Genomic DNA, 16,094 nt, shown 5'->3' with positions numbered 1-16,094 from the left:
AGCTCATTATGACCTCAATAGGACTAGTGATGTGATGTTCACGAACGAATCGAATCTTTTGAACGGCTCTTTGAAATGAACGATGGGAACCGAGTTTTTGTAAAGAGCCGTTCTTTTTTTTTTTTTTTTTTTTTTTTTTTTTTGGACTGTTAATTTACCAACATACTGTTCTTGTTCTGAGAATTGCACTATAGTTCAGGTATTTAAGTAATTGCAGTGATTAACCCTTTCATGCACGAATTATTAGAACCATAATCAAGATTTTTTTTTTTTTTTTCCTGAATCTTTTTATTTCTCTTTAGGCATGAAAAAAACAATGCAATGGATTTTTTTTTTTTTTTTTCTTTTTTTTTTTCATGAAGTTACAAAAATGTCCACTCAGCTGGACACCAGGGGTTTAATGTTAGAGGCAAAGAAATATGTATTTACTGATATACTGTGTGAAAACTATGAAAAAAAAACATTTTTAATCCTGCTAATCTCACGTTTTCTCACATTTTAACATACTCTAATACTAGTTATTACTCACTTCATGGAGATAATATGCAAAAAAAAACAACAACAATTTTTTGTTTAGAAAAACAAAAAACCCAAAACTGTTAATTACAGTCTAATAACAATTAACAATTTTTTACACTCAAACATGTTTGTGCAGATCAGGTTTATCTAGAACAGCATAGTTACAGTAATAGTATGAATTGCAGTGTATGAGATGATGCATAAACGTCCACTGTGTTGGCTGATATGGAACTAAAAAAACAAAATCCATGAATATATAAGAGAACAGCTTTGAACAGATGTCCACTGTAACGACCACTATGCATGAAAGGGTTAATCACTGTTGTGTTTTGTGCAATTTTTCCGTATGTTTACACACATTTATTGTTCTTGTTTTGAGGAGAATAAAATGTTATTTCATAAGAAAATGTTTTATTTTCTTCTTCATTTTTAGGCTACAGACTAGTCCACATAATGTACCGTGATGTTTTTTGTCAAATTCCATCATTTGCCTAATGTCACCTCTCATGTCATGTATTTAGCCCACACATTTGAACTAACTGTTCTTTTTTACAGTAAGATAATATTTACTGCCACACCAATTAAACACCTTTAAAATGTAATGTCAATCATCACATGTAGCCTATTTAGTCATTAAAACATTGGTGTTTCAAAATAATGCAAAAAACATAAAAGAGCCAGTCTTTTGAACGGCTCTTTTCAGTGAACGGCTCCCTTCAAAGAGCCAAAAGTCCCATCACTAAATAGGACACTTCTACCAAACAGGAACTACATCTGGAACAAAAGCAGAATGGAATTCAATTTTGTCTCAAATTGAGTGGTCAAAAGCATGGACATTACCATATAAATATTGTATTACAACCAAAATTAGAATTTTACATCTCAAAATGTTACATAACGTATATCCCTCCAACACTATTTTGTCTCAATTCTATGATGTGGAAGAAATGTGTAACTTCTGTCATTCTGAATCTGAAACTACTCTACACTTATTCTTTTTATGTGAACAGTCTTCTAATTTCTGGTCCAAAATTGAAAAATATATCATTTCTAAAAGTAACAATAAAATAACTATAACATCCAAAAATGTAGTTACATATTTTAAATATGATATTAACAATTTAGAATTTATTGTAAATTTGGTCATATTATTTGGAAAATTTCATATACATAAAAACAAATATACTAAAACACACCCAAATTTTAAAATTATCCTATTGGAATTTGAAAACTATATTAAATCTTTAGAATTTATCCATAAAAAAAAAAAAAAAAAACTCTAACACCCTGGCTATTTATAAACAATTCTTTAATACTGACTGAACTCTCTGCTGTATTTATTCATTTATATTTGTTAGATCTGTTATTTTTATTTATTTATTTACTTTTTTATACTATTATTTGCATACTATGCTTTGTATCTTTCATTACTTTCTTAAACTTATATGTTCAAATGCTTTTTCCCTTTTGACATCTTGTTGTTTGTTCAAACTTTTGTACTGTATACTTAAATGTTTTCAATAAAGTTGGAAAAAAAAAAAAAGTACCTCGTAGGTGCACCAAATGTCCAGTGGTGGTAAAGTCAGACATGTATATTTGTATAAAGTCATATTTAATGGGTCATCTTACTGTTTTGTTTATTCATTGTGCGCTGTGCATCCTGATTAAAAATGGAAATGGTTTGTCAGTTTCACATGTATTTTTATGGAACAGTCCACACACTTACATGACTTCTTTCTTTTTTGTAGCCTTTTAAATGTGTTTGTTTTTATCTATTGGATGTCATATCACACAGGGAGGAAAAAACTGGAGAAATAAGTAGGTTTTCATTTCAGGCTTCAACATTAACAGCAAATAAAAAAGCAACATGCAACAAAGAGCACCATCTACTGGACGTGGAGGTGATTTGCTTTATAGTTATTTACACATGACTGATAATATTCATGTTGATCATATATTACAAAATATTATTCATCCATTTGTTTATTTTATTGCTATTTATCTATCTGCTTTGTATTTTTTTTTGTTTGTATTGCCATTTCTATGTGTATGTATGTATTTAGTTTGACAGTTTTATTCTTTTATTGATTCATTTATTTATTAGTTTATTTTATTCCTATTTATCTAGCCTATTTATTTTGTATTTGTTTTAATTTCTATTGACTAATTTGTTCGCTTTCATTTATTTAGTCAGTCAGTTAGTTAGTGTTATTCTTTATTTATGAATACATTTATTTGTTTATTCTTATTACTATTTATTTATTAGTCTGACGTATCAGGTGGTAGATGAAGTCCTCCAGGGACCATTTTTCTGTAGTTCTGGTGTTTTGTAGATCTCTTCTTCTAGTCCACAGGTGTCAAACATGCGGCCGGGGGCCAAAACCGGCCCGCCAAAGGGTCCAATCCGGCCCGTAGGACAAATTTGTGAAATGTAAAAATTACACTCAAGATATTAACAGTAAATCCTTTCACTTTAGGGGCCATATAAAGCTCTACTTTAGTCTCAGGTGGGTCAAATCAGTAAAATACTACCATAAAAACCCACAAATAATGACGATTCCAAATTTTTCCTCTGTTTTAATGTGAAAAAAGTGAAATTACATGAAGTTGTGTAAATTTACAAACTAGCCTTTCACAAAAAAAAAAAAAAAAACATGAAAAATTAGACATGTTCTAAGAGAAGCAAGTGTAATTTTACTAATATTCTGCCAGTTACTAAAATATTTGTTTATTTTGCAGATCCATTGTGATCTGTAAGTTCTAATACACACTTACAAATGATAGGCAGAGGCAAAATATAGTTAAAATTGCACTTCTTTTTCTTAATAAATTTCAGTTTTTTTCATGGTTGTATTCGTGTTATTCACATTTTTAAAAGGACACTTTATAGATGTAATTGTTTCCATAATGTAATTTTACTTTATTCACAATAAAACACATTGAAATGTTTGGAGTTGGCATTATTTATATATTATTATGTTATTGATGTACTGGTCCAGCCCACTGCAGATCATATTGGGAGGATATGGCCCCTGAACTAAAGTGAGTTTGACGCCCCTGCTCTAGTCTGACATCAGTTTAAGTTTTGGACGGCTGTGAACGCGCTGCGGGCGCGTGGCCGATCTGTGGCGGATCACGTCTTAGACACAGGTGGGCTGACCTGAGTGTGGTCTGCAGCCTGGTGGACGGACAAGGGGGATCTACGATGTCTCAGTCAGACGCACAGAAGGTAAATTAAAAAAGCCTGTTTTAAATCAGAAATTCTGTGTATGAGTCAGAATGACCCTTAATAGTTACCTCCGCCAAGGAGGTTATGTTTTTGCCAGGGTTTGTTTGTCTGTCTGTCTGTTTGTCTGTCCGTTAGTGTGCAACATAACTCAAAAAGTTATGGACAGATTTTGATGAAATTTTCAGGGTTTGTTGGAAATGGGATAAGGAAGAAATGATTAAATTTTGGTGGTGATCGGGGGTGGGGGGGCGCACGGGGGGACCACTGATCAGCCTTGGCGGAGGTCTGCGCTCTCCGAGTGCTTCTAGTTTAAATAGCGATGTGCAGAATGTTAATGGTTCAGATTAGTTCATGAACAGTGTGTAAATTCAGTTAAAGTGTATTTTGTTCTCATCATTATTATGTATGTTTTCTTGTTTCGAGGTTGGTAGACTTAAAGTGACAGAAAACAACAACAAACCAACAGCCTAAGCGAACGACGCGTTTTAAAAATAAAAGATATAAAATCTTTTGTAGCCTTTACACATTATGTCATATTTCCACTGATGCTGCAGGTTACTGCTTTCTGTGGTCAACAATCATCTTACACCGATTCAGGAAAAACCGATTTGACAGACACTTTACGATAAAAATATGACATGTCCAACCTTTTCACATTCGTGTATTAAAATGCGCGTCTGTCTGTCTGTCTGTCTGTCTGTCTGTCTGTCTGTCTGTCTGAACAGAGCAGTCCTGTGACACTGGTGTTAATGGTTGCTTCAGCAGCCATTGGAGGGACTCTACAGTATGGATACAACCTGGCTATAATGAATGCTCCTACAACTGTAAGCTGCTCATTCAGTTTGTCTGGTTGTGTGTCAGTGCGGATTATTATCAAAGAGAGGAGGAAAACTGCAAAGGTTATAAAAAGTTTCATGTTTCAGTGCATGCATTAAGAGAGATATTATAACTGTATGTGTGTGTTTGTGTGTTGCCTTCACTGCCTCTGAAGTCCATAATCCCTGTTATTTCACTCTTGGGTCACTGGGTAAATTGGCACAAATAAGAACTGGGCTACTTTGGTCATCCAGTTTAGAAATCCGCCTGGCACACAGGATCATTCTACCCTGATAGCAAAATCATTATGGCTTAAATCTGGCCCAAAACTGGCATGCCATTTTGGCAAAGTTCTGGGTGGATATATGGGCTCTAAATGGCCCAAAATAGGCAAGCCAAAATCAAACCAGAAGGAAGCCAAAATTCACTCAAAACTAATTGCAGACTTCCAAAATATAGCCATAATTGTCCCAGAAAAGCCCCAAATCCCCATAATCCAGCCAAAAAGTAGCCAAAACTGACCCAAAGAGAGGCCAAAAGGAGGCCAAAATTCACCCTAAATTTGTGTTGATCGTGCTTTTAAAATGAAGTGGGGTTTTCTTCTGGGTAGGAATTCCTGCTCTTTGCGCAGTGTTTTGGCTTTATAGAAATATGCCAAAACACATCCATATATGGAATAAGATGTTGCCGCTCTTTACTCAGTCTTCTGGCTTGCCATAAACATGCCATACCATCCCTATACTTGATCCCGCTCTTTGCCCAGTCTTTTGGTTAACCACACATATGCCATAACTCAGCCATATACTGCTGGTGCCTCCATGTCTATTATGGATAACCTTAATCAAACCATAGTTAAGCCTAAAGGTTTTCATAATGCCAAAAGAAAGCCAAAAATGTCAAATGTATGCCATAATACTGCCAAAATATTTGCTATCTGGGTATGGCTATGTTTTCATTGTTGTTACATGCAGCTGTCACTAAAACATATCTAAAAAGTTGATCCAGGAGAATAAGATGTTACCAGTCAAATCTGTATTTTTGTCTGGATTTGAGAAAAACAGAAAAAGTCATAACAGAAGAATGACTGCACATAGTTGTAATAGAAGTAATAAGTGTCAGCTTTAACAACTGCTTAGCAGGTGCATCTGTCTGGTTTTGGTTAACTCAGTCATACATTTATAACCTGTTGTAATGTTTGACCTGTTTTATCTGACCGTTCAGTTCATTCAGACCTTCATCAATGAGACGTTTCTGGAGCGCTGGGACATCCAGTTAGAGGACTACCAGGTGACACTGGTCTGGACAATCATTGTCTCCATCTTCTCTTTGGGAGGATTTGCAGGTGCCATCATCGCAGGACCGATGACTATATACTTTGGGAGGTAAAATCGACAAGCTGCATGTAAATGTTTAAATTTGGGTTATTTTCAGGGGCAGTGGGTAGGGAGTGAATGATCACAGAAAACGTACAGTTCATTTACTTTCCTCTATCAAATGTATTCATGCTCATGTCCTTCTCTGTCTCCATTGGTTTTTATGGTCTCACTTTTTTTTCTTTTTTTTTCTTTTTTAACTTGTCTTGTCCAGCATCACAACAGCAGAATGGTAGTCTGGCTGCCTTTTGGTGCTGAACAAATTTGCTTTGCCGAGGTGCCCTTGATATTTTACTGTCTTTATTATAAGTTTTATTGAACCACATTTTGATGCCAGACCAGACATGAAGGAACAGAAGGGTGAAGAAGAAAGAGAGAGAAGAGAAGGAAAGAGTGAAGGGGGGAGAAAGAGGAAGAAGAAGGTGGCTAACAATTTTGTTGTGTTTCTGTAAATTGGCTTAGAGTCTGGTTTTGACCAGCTCTATATATAAAGTGTCATGAGATAACTTTTTGTTGTGATCTGGCGCTATATAAATAAAATTTGATTGATTGAGTGATTTGATTGGTTTTCCCCTGTAAATCGCTTTGGAAAAAAGCATCTGCCAAATGCATAGATGTAAATGCAACAATAACAACCATGGTGATAATTTTAATGGTAACAATAATTAGAACAAGCACTGAGTAAACTGGGCAGAAAGACAGAAAAAACCCCAAAACAAATAAACAAAAAACTGTTATGGCATCAAACTAAGGATATGTTGTTTTTTTTTTCAATAATAGACCAGTAAGCACATGTACAACAACAGTAGTCTTTAAAAAATCTGAATGTACATGTATTTTCATCCATGGATTCTAATCATCAAGACATCAGCAGCAACATACTCAACAACAAAAATGAAAGTGGATAAACTTTACATTGTACCTGTGTTTAAACACAGGGATTTAGTCCCTTTTTGGCATAATTGTGCATACATTCATATTTAAGTCACTCTGGTTGTGCTTGAGTATTGCATACAAACATTAATGTAAACATAACTTGTCACTTTTCAACCAAATATTTAAATATACATCATAATTATTATGTAACATGGGATAGCAACACATCTCATTTTTATTTGGTTAGTTGTCTTTTTAGTATATTCTTCATGGCACATTCAGGAGTCATCATTTTGCATCAGCATAGTATCTCTTGAGAGATACTATTCTTTAAATGATGACTAACAATTAGTTAATATTGACTTTATGTATATATATAAACTGTATAAATTAAAAACTTCTCTGTAAGGCTGTCATATTTTGGAGACAGAGTGTTTACTTTGTCTTCTTTTTTCTTCTCCAGGAAGAAATGTCTGCTGTTGAATAATATTTTTCTCATGACCGGTGCACTCTTTGCTGTGACGAGTAGAGCTGCTAAGTCTTTTGAAATGATCATGATCTCACGTGTGCTGGTGGGAATAAATGCTGGTATGTTTGTTTTGTTATAGCGTGTTTCCCTTGTGTTAAAGTTTTTCTTACTGAATATTTGGTGTGCATGATGTAGGCTTTAATTTTTGCCTAATATTGAAATATTACTCATTATAATAGTTTAACTGCTGAACACCTGCTATCCATTTTCAGACCTGTAAAAGTAACTTGGCTGAAACTTTAATGTTACAAATCTTGCTTGTAGAAAAAAACCTTAAACTGACATTTTTGATCCATGTGGTGGGTCGGTCTTTCCAGTCTGTGGAAGTGTAGACATCCTTAAGTACACATCTTTCTGAACATGAAACAATACTTGGTTGTGACAGTGGGAGACTTTAACAAAGAAGATAAGAAAACATATCTGACAGAAATATCAGAAACTCGATAAAAAATCAACAATGTGTTTCACAGGGATCAGCATGAATGTGCAGCCCATGTACTTTGGAGAGAGCGCACCGAAACACTTGCGAGGAGCTATATCTCTGTCATCAGCTGTTTTCACTGCATTCGGAGTCGTGTTAGGACAGGTGGTCGGACTCAGGTATGGACGGTACCTGATACACATTTGTCAAAGTAGCACAATGGATTTCAGATTCTATTCTATCCACAGTAACACTCTGGATTATTTATTTATAGAGAGATTTTGGGTAGTGAACCCTGCTGGCAGTACCTCCTTGCCAGTAATGCCATTCCTGGCCTCATTCAGCTCCTTACTCTGCCATGGTTCCCAGAGAGCCCCAGATACCTGCTTATTGACAGGGGAGACAAAGAGGCCTGTATAAACGGTGGGTAATGTAATACATGATGCGCTGTTGGAAAGTTACTCAATTCTCAATACAGTTAAACAGTTAAAGGTACTTGTCCATTACAGAGTATGGACTATAAGCTACTTTTTACCTCTACTGCTCCATATTTACCCATGAAATAATGAACAGTTAACATAAAAAATATTTAGTTTGATGAACAACAAATGAATTAAATCAAAATAATCCATTTTTTAAAAACTGTTCATAGCTCAAATTAGTGAAATTCGACAATCCTCTTTTCAGTATTTCCATTCCTGTTACATTTTGCTGATAATACTCCTGTATCTGCCTTGGATGCAGCTCTTTGTAGATGCTAAAACATGAAATCATACATCTATGAATAATACATTTTAATTTGTAATACACTCGAGGTAGAGGTATACAGTAAGAAGTTGCAGCTCAGGTGTCAGATTTGTTTTTTTCTCCTGCTCAGCTCTTCGCCGGCTGCGGGGCTGTGAGGTCCAGAACAGTGAGCTGGATGAGATCCTACAAGAACAAGCTGAAACCAAAGGCCTGCGGCCCAGCCGGCCATGGGACCTTTTTACTGATCGCTCTGTGCGCTGGCAACTCATTACTGTCGTCATCATCAGCAGTGCCATGCAGCTCTGTGGTAATGACTCGGTATGAAGACAGAACATACTTTCTGTAAAAAAAAAAATTAGTATTTATGCTGCACATTTTGCATCTGTGAATGTACAGTATGCATATGGGAAATGCTGTTGTGTGTCCCATGAGGATCAGTGTTACTGGAGTGAGGTATGGGAACAGTATCGTATGTTGGAAAAAGTTTCCTCTTGCTCTAGAAAGGTTAATTAGACATTTGAGATGATCCATCAGTGGAGCGGGCTTCATTATTACCCTGCACAATGCATTAATAATGCATGTTGCATATCATTCACTGTGAATTACAGTCAACTATATCTAAAGATAGCTTAATGTTTTGACTGGGCAAAACAAGATCTAGTGAACTGTGACAACCCCACCAAGTTTGCTTCTTATCAGAAAATGCTGTGTTGTGGGTTTCGAGGCTTTAAGCCAAATGCTTTGCAGATTTAAAGAGGTAACAAGGTATTAACGTAATAACTGTATGTACAAAATGTGGCAAAATCAGCTTATCAGCAGGTGAAGTAATGGTGACCTGCAGCACTCTAAAACATCCTTGTGTTGTTTCTCTTTCAGATTTACTTCTATGCATCATATGTGTTCAAAGAGGCAGGAATATCTAATGATAAAATCCAGTATGTCACAATTGGCACTGGGACATGTGAGTTTACAGCCTGTATAATGTGTGTAAGTATCCCTCTGTCAGCCTCATGACTTATTATGTAACAGACGGGAGTTTGCATTCGTCACAAAGCTTACAGCGATGGTCAGATGTTTACACCTCAGCTAAACACTTTGAAACTCAATGTTTCATTGTTAAGAATATTTCATGTCAATATACAGTCAATAGCCACTGTAAACATGTTCAACTGCACATTAACACAAATGTCTAGGCCAATCACATGGCAGCATTTTGATGCATTTAGGCCTGTAGACAGGGTCAAGATGATTTGTTGAAAGTCAAACCAAGCATCAGAAAGGGGAAGAAATGGGATTTAAGTGACTTTGAATACAGCATGGTTGTCAGTACCAGACAGGCTGGTTCAAGTATTTCATAAACTGTTGATCTGCTATGATTGTAACGCTCAACCATTTCTAGAATTTACAGAAAATACTCTGAAAAAAAAGAAGATATCCAGTGAGCAGTAGTTCTCTGGATGAAAATGTCTTGTTGATGCCAGAGATCAGAGCTGAATGATCAGATAGAAAGGCAAGAGTAACTGATAATCACTCGTTACAACCAAGGTATGGAGAGGAACGCGTGGCAAAGCTTGCAGGATATGGACTACAACAGCAGCAAATGAAGGCACTTTATTAAGTACACCCATTACTAGCAAGGTGTACCTAATAAAGTGGCCGGTAAGTTTATGTTCCGTCATTTAGCTGGGTCAGTCTGGCAACTTTATTTACAATAAGTGACATTGTCAAATAAAGCAGCAATTTGTTTAAATTCTGTGTCAGAACTCTGCAGGAGTGCTGACTTGTTCGTCCTGGCAAATTTGCATCTGAGGCAGGTTTGTGGGTCACTTAACACAGACCCTTTTTTTTTTTTTTAATTTTAGTCCAAACATCTTCTGCTGGATTTAGGTCAGGGCTTTGTGTTGACCATTCCAAAATATTCATTGTGTTTGTCTCCAGCTCTGTTCTTACTGTTTCAGAGATGTGTTTGTATTTCTCTGAACTTCTGGCTAAGATACCTTAAGCTCTTGGAGTTCACAGCTCCTTAATGAAAGATTCAAAGGCTGTGTGTCTCCCAGTAATGACTAGTAAAGACAGTTTGAAGTTTTATCACATCAGTTTGTACAGTTGTTTTACCCAATAAAGATAGAGATTAACTTTATTTATCCCCTGTAGGAAATTAAATCACATATAGACAGAGATGATGAATTTGTGATAGAAAAAATACAAGCTGAAGTTATATATTCTCTCCACTTCTGTTTGGATATTTCACATAATCAAAACATATCTGACTGAACTGAGGGAGTCCGTTCAATCAGGTCATATGCTTGGATTTGTGAAAAACAGATTTAATGCATTTATTCATGGTTTTTCCACTTTTTTTGTGCATGAAAAGTGCCATGCATTGTACATGCAGTGTGTTTTACATCTTTCACTGTTAAAACTGTCTCACACATGATGCTACAAAGATAAGAAACTGACACCAGTGACCTCTGAATCAGGAAAATAAACAAAATTAAATTAAATACAAGAACACTTGTCATCTTTTTGGAACATGTTTTTGATAGCTGTCCATTCAGTCAGCTGACTCCTGATTTGTACTTATCTGTCATATGTAACTGTATGTTTATTACTAATATTCTATTATTTTTACTCACAATAACTGAGTCTGATTTCCAAACTGTATTTTGATTTTTTCCAGAACCTGATGATTGAGCGCAAAGGTCGGAGGTTCATGCTCATGGGCGGGTTCATTCTCATGACCATCTGGGCCATTGTCTTCACAATCGCTTTATCATTTGAGGTTTACTTTATTATTTACTATATTATGATATTTTTATTCTTACCAAATGACTGAACCTATACAATAGTGAGCAAGAATTGTACAGAATTAGCTACTCACATGTTTGTGTGTAAAAGGCAGTGAAGACCAGTAATATTCAAAGTTAACTAAAGGTTTCATTGTGTCCACAAGGAGGCACCGTGAGTCAACATTTAGAAATTGGCTGATGCCATAGATGACGCCGTGTTTCCACTACATCAGGGATATTCAAATCCAGTCCTCAAGGGCCGTTATCCTGCATGTTTTAGATATTTCGCTCTTCCAGCACACCTGGTTCAATTAATGATCAACTCATCATATAGCTCTGCAGAAGCCTGATAACGATGTAATGGCTGCCAGGTATGCTGGAAGAGGGAAATATCTAAAACATGCAGGTACCGGCCCTCAAGGACCAGATTTGTATACCCCTGCACCACACGGTACCAGCTCGACTCGACTCAGTACCAGGTACTATTCCTGGAGGCCATTTCCATTACAGGATAGTACAGACTTTAGAGTATCTGGTCGTCATAGCAATGCTGCACTTCTCCCGCATTGCATGAAGGTCCTTTGGTAACTGTGTGCTGTCATCTGCTCTGATATACTCACTCGTTGAGTGTTGCCTCGTCAAGCTCATGCTGAATCTTTTCATCGACCACCAAGGACAGAAATGTCTGAACTTCCTCGATCGACCACAGTGTCATTTTGTGAGCTGTCATCATGGATGTGTTCAGCCTACCAGTATACTAACTGTCAACTTCTGAATCTGGTTTGTTAAAAATGGCAGGCCGCACATTGATGATGCAATGACAAAGTGCCAACTTTCTGACCAATCAGTGGTTTGCAGTGTTTACACGTCACATTTTAGAACCTCTTCACCTGTTTTGGAACCTCGGCCAAGCTGTGTACCAGATTCCAGGTACTTTTTATACTGTACTTTTACTTTGTACAGTACTTTTACTTTTTTCCGGGTACCACATAGTGGAAACGCGGCATCTCTTCAATGCAAATAGGATTTGGTGTTTGAGTAATTATCTATATTGTAAAAGCTCGTCCCCAGTTCATCCCTTTATAAAATATATTGTATGTATAAGGGCAAAGGCTTCCTGTTAGTGTTTGAGTTGTTCACTAGAGTTTGTTCTGTTCTTCCTACATAAAAACAGCGCTATGTGTCCTGGATGTCTTATCTGAGCATGGGCTGCATCTTCACTTACATTCTTAGCTTTGGCATGGGACCAGGTCAGTAAACATCACTAAATATGTTTGTACCTGTATTTGTTACAGTCTCCAGTGTTAAACTGGATGTTTAAGGCCATTTAGCATCAACTGAAAATAAGCTGTAAACATAACTGTGCACATTCGTACATCTCCACATGGTGAAAATTTGTGTCTTGTTCTTAAGTAATTTTAGGGAGTACTGAATGGTGATGAGTGTTTTTTTCTCAGCTGGTGTTACCGGCGTTCTGCCCACAGAGATCTTCAACCAAACTGCTCGTCCTGCAGCCTACATGATCGCTGGTTCCATGATGTGGCTCAACCTTTTCATCACTGGGATGATTTTCCCTTTTCTAGTGGTCAGTCCAGTTTAAGTACAGACCATCCACCTGTTAGCCTGTTAGCATTTGTCATTAATATACTTTTCCTTGAAGCATTTTAGGTGTGTTTCTGAGTTTTCCTTCCTAGTAGCCTAGTGAACAGGTACATTTGAGCCTACCAGGTTTATTTCCACATGTAATACATCCCATTCACTCTCAGTTTCTCAAGGAAAAGAAAATTACAGAGTTTGTGTCTCCTCAGTGCGCGGGGTTGGGTGGGGGTGGGGGTCTTTTTATATCTTTTATAACTGAGGCCTCTCTTGTACACATAAACTCTTCCAAAGAAGTTTTCCATCTCAGTTACGAAAATAACTTTACACATTGTGTGTAATTGTAATGCATTTCACTTAGTACAAAATACACACACACTGTATGCTTACACACACTTCCTCCTTTCTCTTTTCAGGGAGAGAGGTTTACATATATGATGCTGTTATGTTCAGAGTTACAAACACAGCAAAACAAGAGGCAAATAGAGGTTCAGCTCAAGATGCAATGATTTAGAAGGATTATTGGTGCTACATGAGGTTATGTATTGTTTTTGGTTTTTTCGAAAGGCACATGAAAACAATTTGAAGTGCTGATTTTAAGTTATGTTTCCTACAACATTTCCTAGTGAATTAAATGTGTCATTTGTATAATGCTGGTCTGAGAGTTTCCCTTTGTCTTGTTTTTTACAGCGTGAGCTGAGTGAATACTGCTTTGTGCCTTTTGGTGCCGTCTGTCTGTTGTCTGCACTTTATGTCGGCCTGTTTCTACCCGAGACCAAAGGAAAGTCACTGTCTGCTATCACAAGTGAATTCCACAAACTCAATTACAAAGGTCAGGACAGGATGTGTGCATCAGAGGGTCAGTACCAGCTGGGAGAAGTGTGTCACTCCACAGCATTATAGGCTTCTTTTTGGACTTTTCTGTTGTCTCACTTTGACCTGATCCTCCTGAGCTGGAAGAGGAAGAAAAGCACAGTCTAATAGGAATGGAGAAATGTTCACTTTCATATAACTGAAAGCATTTTAAGTTGATTATAACTCCTTTATTTGGAGTGTGTTTTCGATGAAGAGAATTACAGAAATTATCTGTGTGATCAATTACTCAGATTCTTTCTGTCAGGTTGATTTCATATGGAAATGTTGACAATATCAAACTCAGAAAGATGTAATATGATACACCACAGGTGATGTGTTATAAAAGGTCATGTTCCGTTTTTTGTTTTTTGTTTTTTTTCTACTGCCCCAGTCATCAGAAATACACTATTTGTGTATACCTTGCACAACCATTGCAAATGAAAGCTGTAAAAAAAAAAGAAAAAAAAAGAAAAGTCAAGCAGTTATTTACTACAAAAAAGATCCAATATATATTTATATATTTTGATATCACAACTCTTTTTTTTTTTTTTTGAAATTTGCCATTCAACAATTTGACCTTTTTTATATTGTAGCCACCTAAGGAACATTAGTCAGGGTTTATATGAGACTTTATTCACATCAGGCTCCAGTTTAAAGATTTTAAAGACTGGAAACTGCAACTTATGGATGTGGTCAATATGAATGAGACTGTACATAGATAAAAGCAGACATACATTATCATAAAGAAACACAATACTCACTGTGAGTGATGATTTATGTTGAAAAGGAATATTATTCATTTTGTTTGTAATGACCATTTCTCAGCAAATAAATGTTTTTGTGTCAAAAAGTGCCTTTCAGATTAGAAATGGTAATAAAATATATCATTTACAAACTAACATTGTTGTTTTCATGAATACCCTGTCCAACCTACAGCATCTACTCACTACACTCAAAGAACATTTTTGCCACTGATTATACTTTTATGAGTATTTTATTCATGAAACTAGGTTTATTTGTTCATGTCAAACCCCTCCAAAAAGAATAATCTGAAATATATCTTAATCTAAAAGTGTAATCTGAAATATTATAATTTTGGATGCATTTATTACTGCAGATGTTGAGCTCATTTTAATATATATTAGTAAAATACTGACCATTTCACTGCACACAGACAGCTTTCACTTTTCACACTGTCTCAACTTTTGTGTACAAAATGATAGTGTGTAATAATGTAGTTTTACAAAGAATATGGGTCTGTATCAGGTAGGATTATGATTCTGCACCTGAGCCAAAAAAGTCGGATAAAACAAGGAAAATATAAGTATTGTTAAGTGTGTGTTTCTTTACTGTATATGACAATTTGAAAATATTGCACTGTATAAATGATATAATCTCTTGTAAAAGTGATTGTTAAACAATTTTATTTCACTTTAATATGTGTGATGATATATGTCATGACAGATGGGTAAAATAAGGAATACAGTCATGGCAAAAAGTTTTAGCAGTGACATAGTTTTTGTTATTGCAAGCTTTACTACTTTTTTAAAATTGTTTTCTCTTTCAATTTTTTTCACATGTTTCTGAGATACGTTGAAGACCAATTATCAGCAGTTCATAAGTCTCAAAGATATTTATAACATATTTTTTAAAAATACCATATCTTACTTTTTTTTTTAATTTTCATTTTATTTTTCCAATGTCTGTCAAAACGTTTGGCCCTGACTATAGAGTCCATCAATACCTGCATACCATTAACCTCATAGTGTAATTGCCTGAGTCACAATTTTTTTAATGACGTAGCCAATGATGCAGAATGAAGCAGCAGGGTTAATATCATATTATGGCCAAAAATATGACTTATGCAATTATGCTATGAGGCAAATGACATGCTTAATAAATGTCTCTGGTATTAAACTGAATTAGTAAAGTATTAAAAACCAGAGCCTACAGACCCATCACTCAACATGACTTGCTGACAGGTGCCACATCTTCTACAACCATGGCGTCAGCAGGGTAATTTTTCTCAAACTCTTTTTGTGTGTGTGTGTGTGTGTGTGTGTGTGTGTGTGTGTGGGTGTGTGTGTGGGTGTGTGTGCGTGCGTGTTTTGTTTTTCAAGATCCTTCTCCTCCAGATTAACATAATGTCTAACTGATAGGACGACACGTTATGGGTGTAATAACCAGACAAACCGAGTTTAATCTGGTGCAGCGTGAGGTCATTCTTGTCATCCATGTCAATACATGACGATCTTGCTCAGTATGAATGAACAACTAAATCTATTGATGTGTAACTTCAATAAGTGTCATCGTTCATATATGCTGGTCGTCTGCTCGGTCTGCA

General features: G+C 36.0%; 1 protein-coding gene across 1 annotated transcript; it reads left to right on the top strand.

The window, feature by feature from the left end:
• Positions 1-3,681: 3,681 nt before the first annotated feature.
• Positions 3,682-14,223, top strand: slc2a11a (solute carrier family 2 member 11a). The gene is made up of 12 exons (XM_030134296.1): positions 3,682-3,748; positions 4,474-4,572; positions 5,786-5,946; positions 7,277-7,401; positions 7,813-7,942; positions 8,038-8,186; positions 8,641-8,828; positions 9,387-9,497; positions 11,191-11,292; positions 12,474-12,549; positions 12,757-12,884; positions 13,586-14,223. Exons 1-12 carry the CDS (start codon positions 3,725-3,727, stop codon positions 13,796-13,798), a joined length of 1,506 nt encoding a protein of 501 aa, XP_029990156.1. The 5' UTR covers positions 3,682-3,724; the 3' UTR covers positions 13,799-14,223.
• The last annotated feature ends 1,871 nt before the right edge of the window (positions 14,224-16,094 follow it).

This window comes from Sphaeramia orbicularis, chromosome 5, assembly GCF_902148855.1.
Source record: "Sphaeramia orbicularis chromosome 5, fSphaOr1.1, whole genome shotgun sequence".
Taxonomy (NCBI): domain Eukaryota; kingdom Metazoa; phylum Chordata; class Actinopteri; order Kurtiformes; family Apogonidae; genus Sphaeramia; species Sphaeramia orbicularis.
This window is presented reverse-complemented; position numbering and strand designations above follow the sequence as displayed.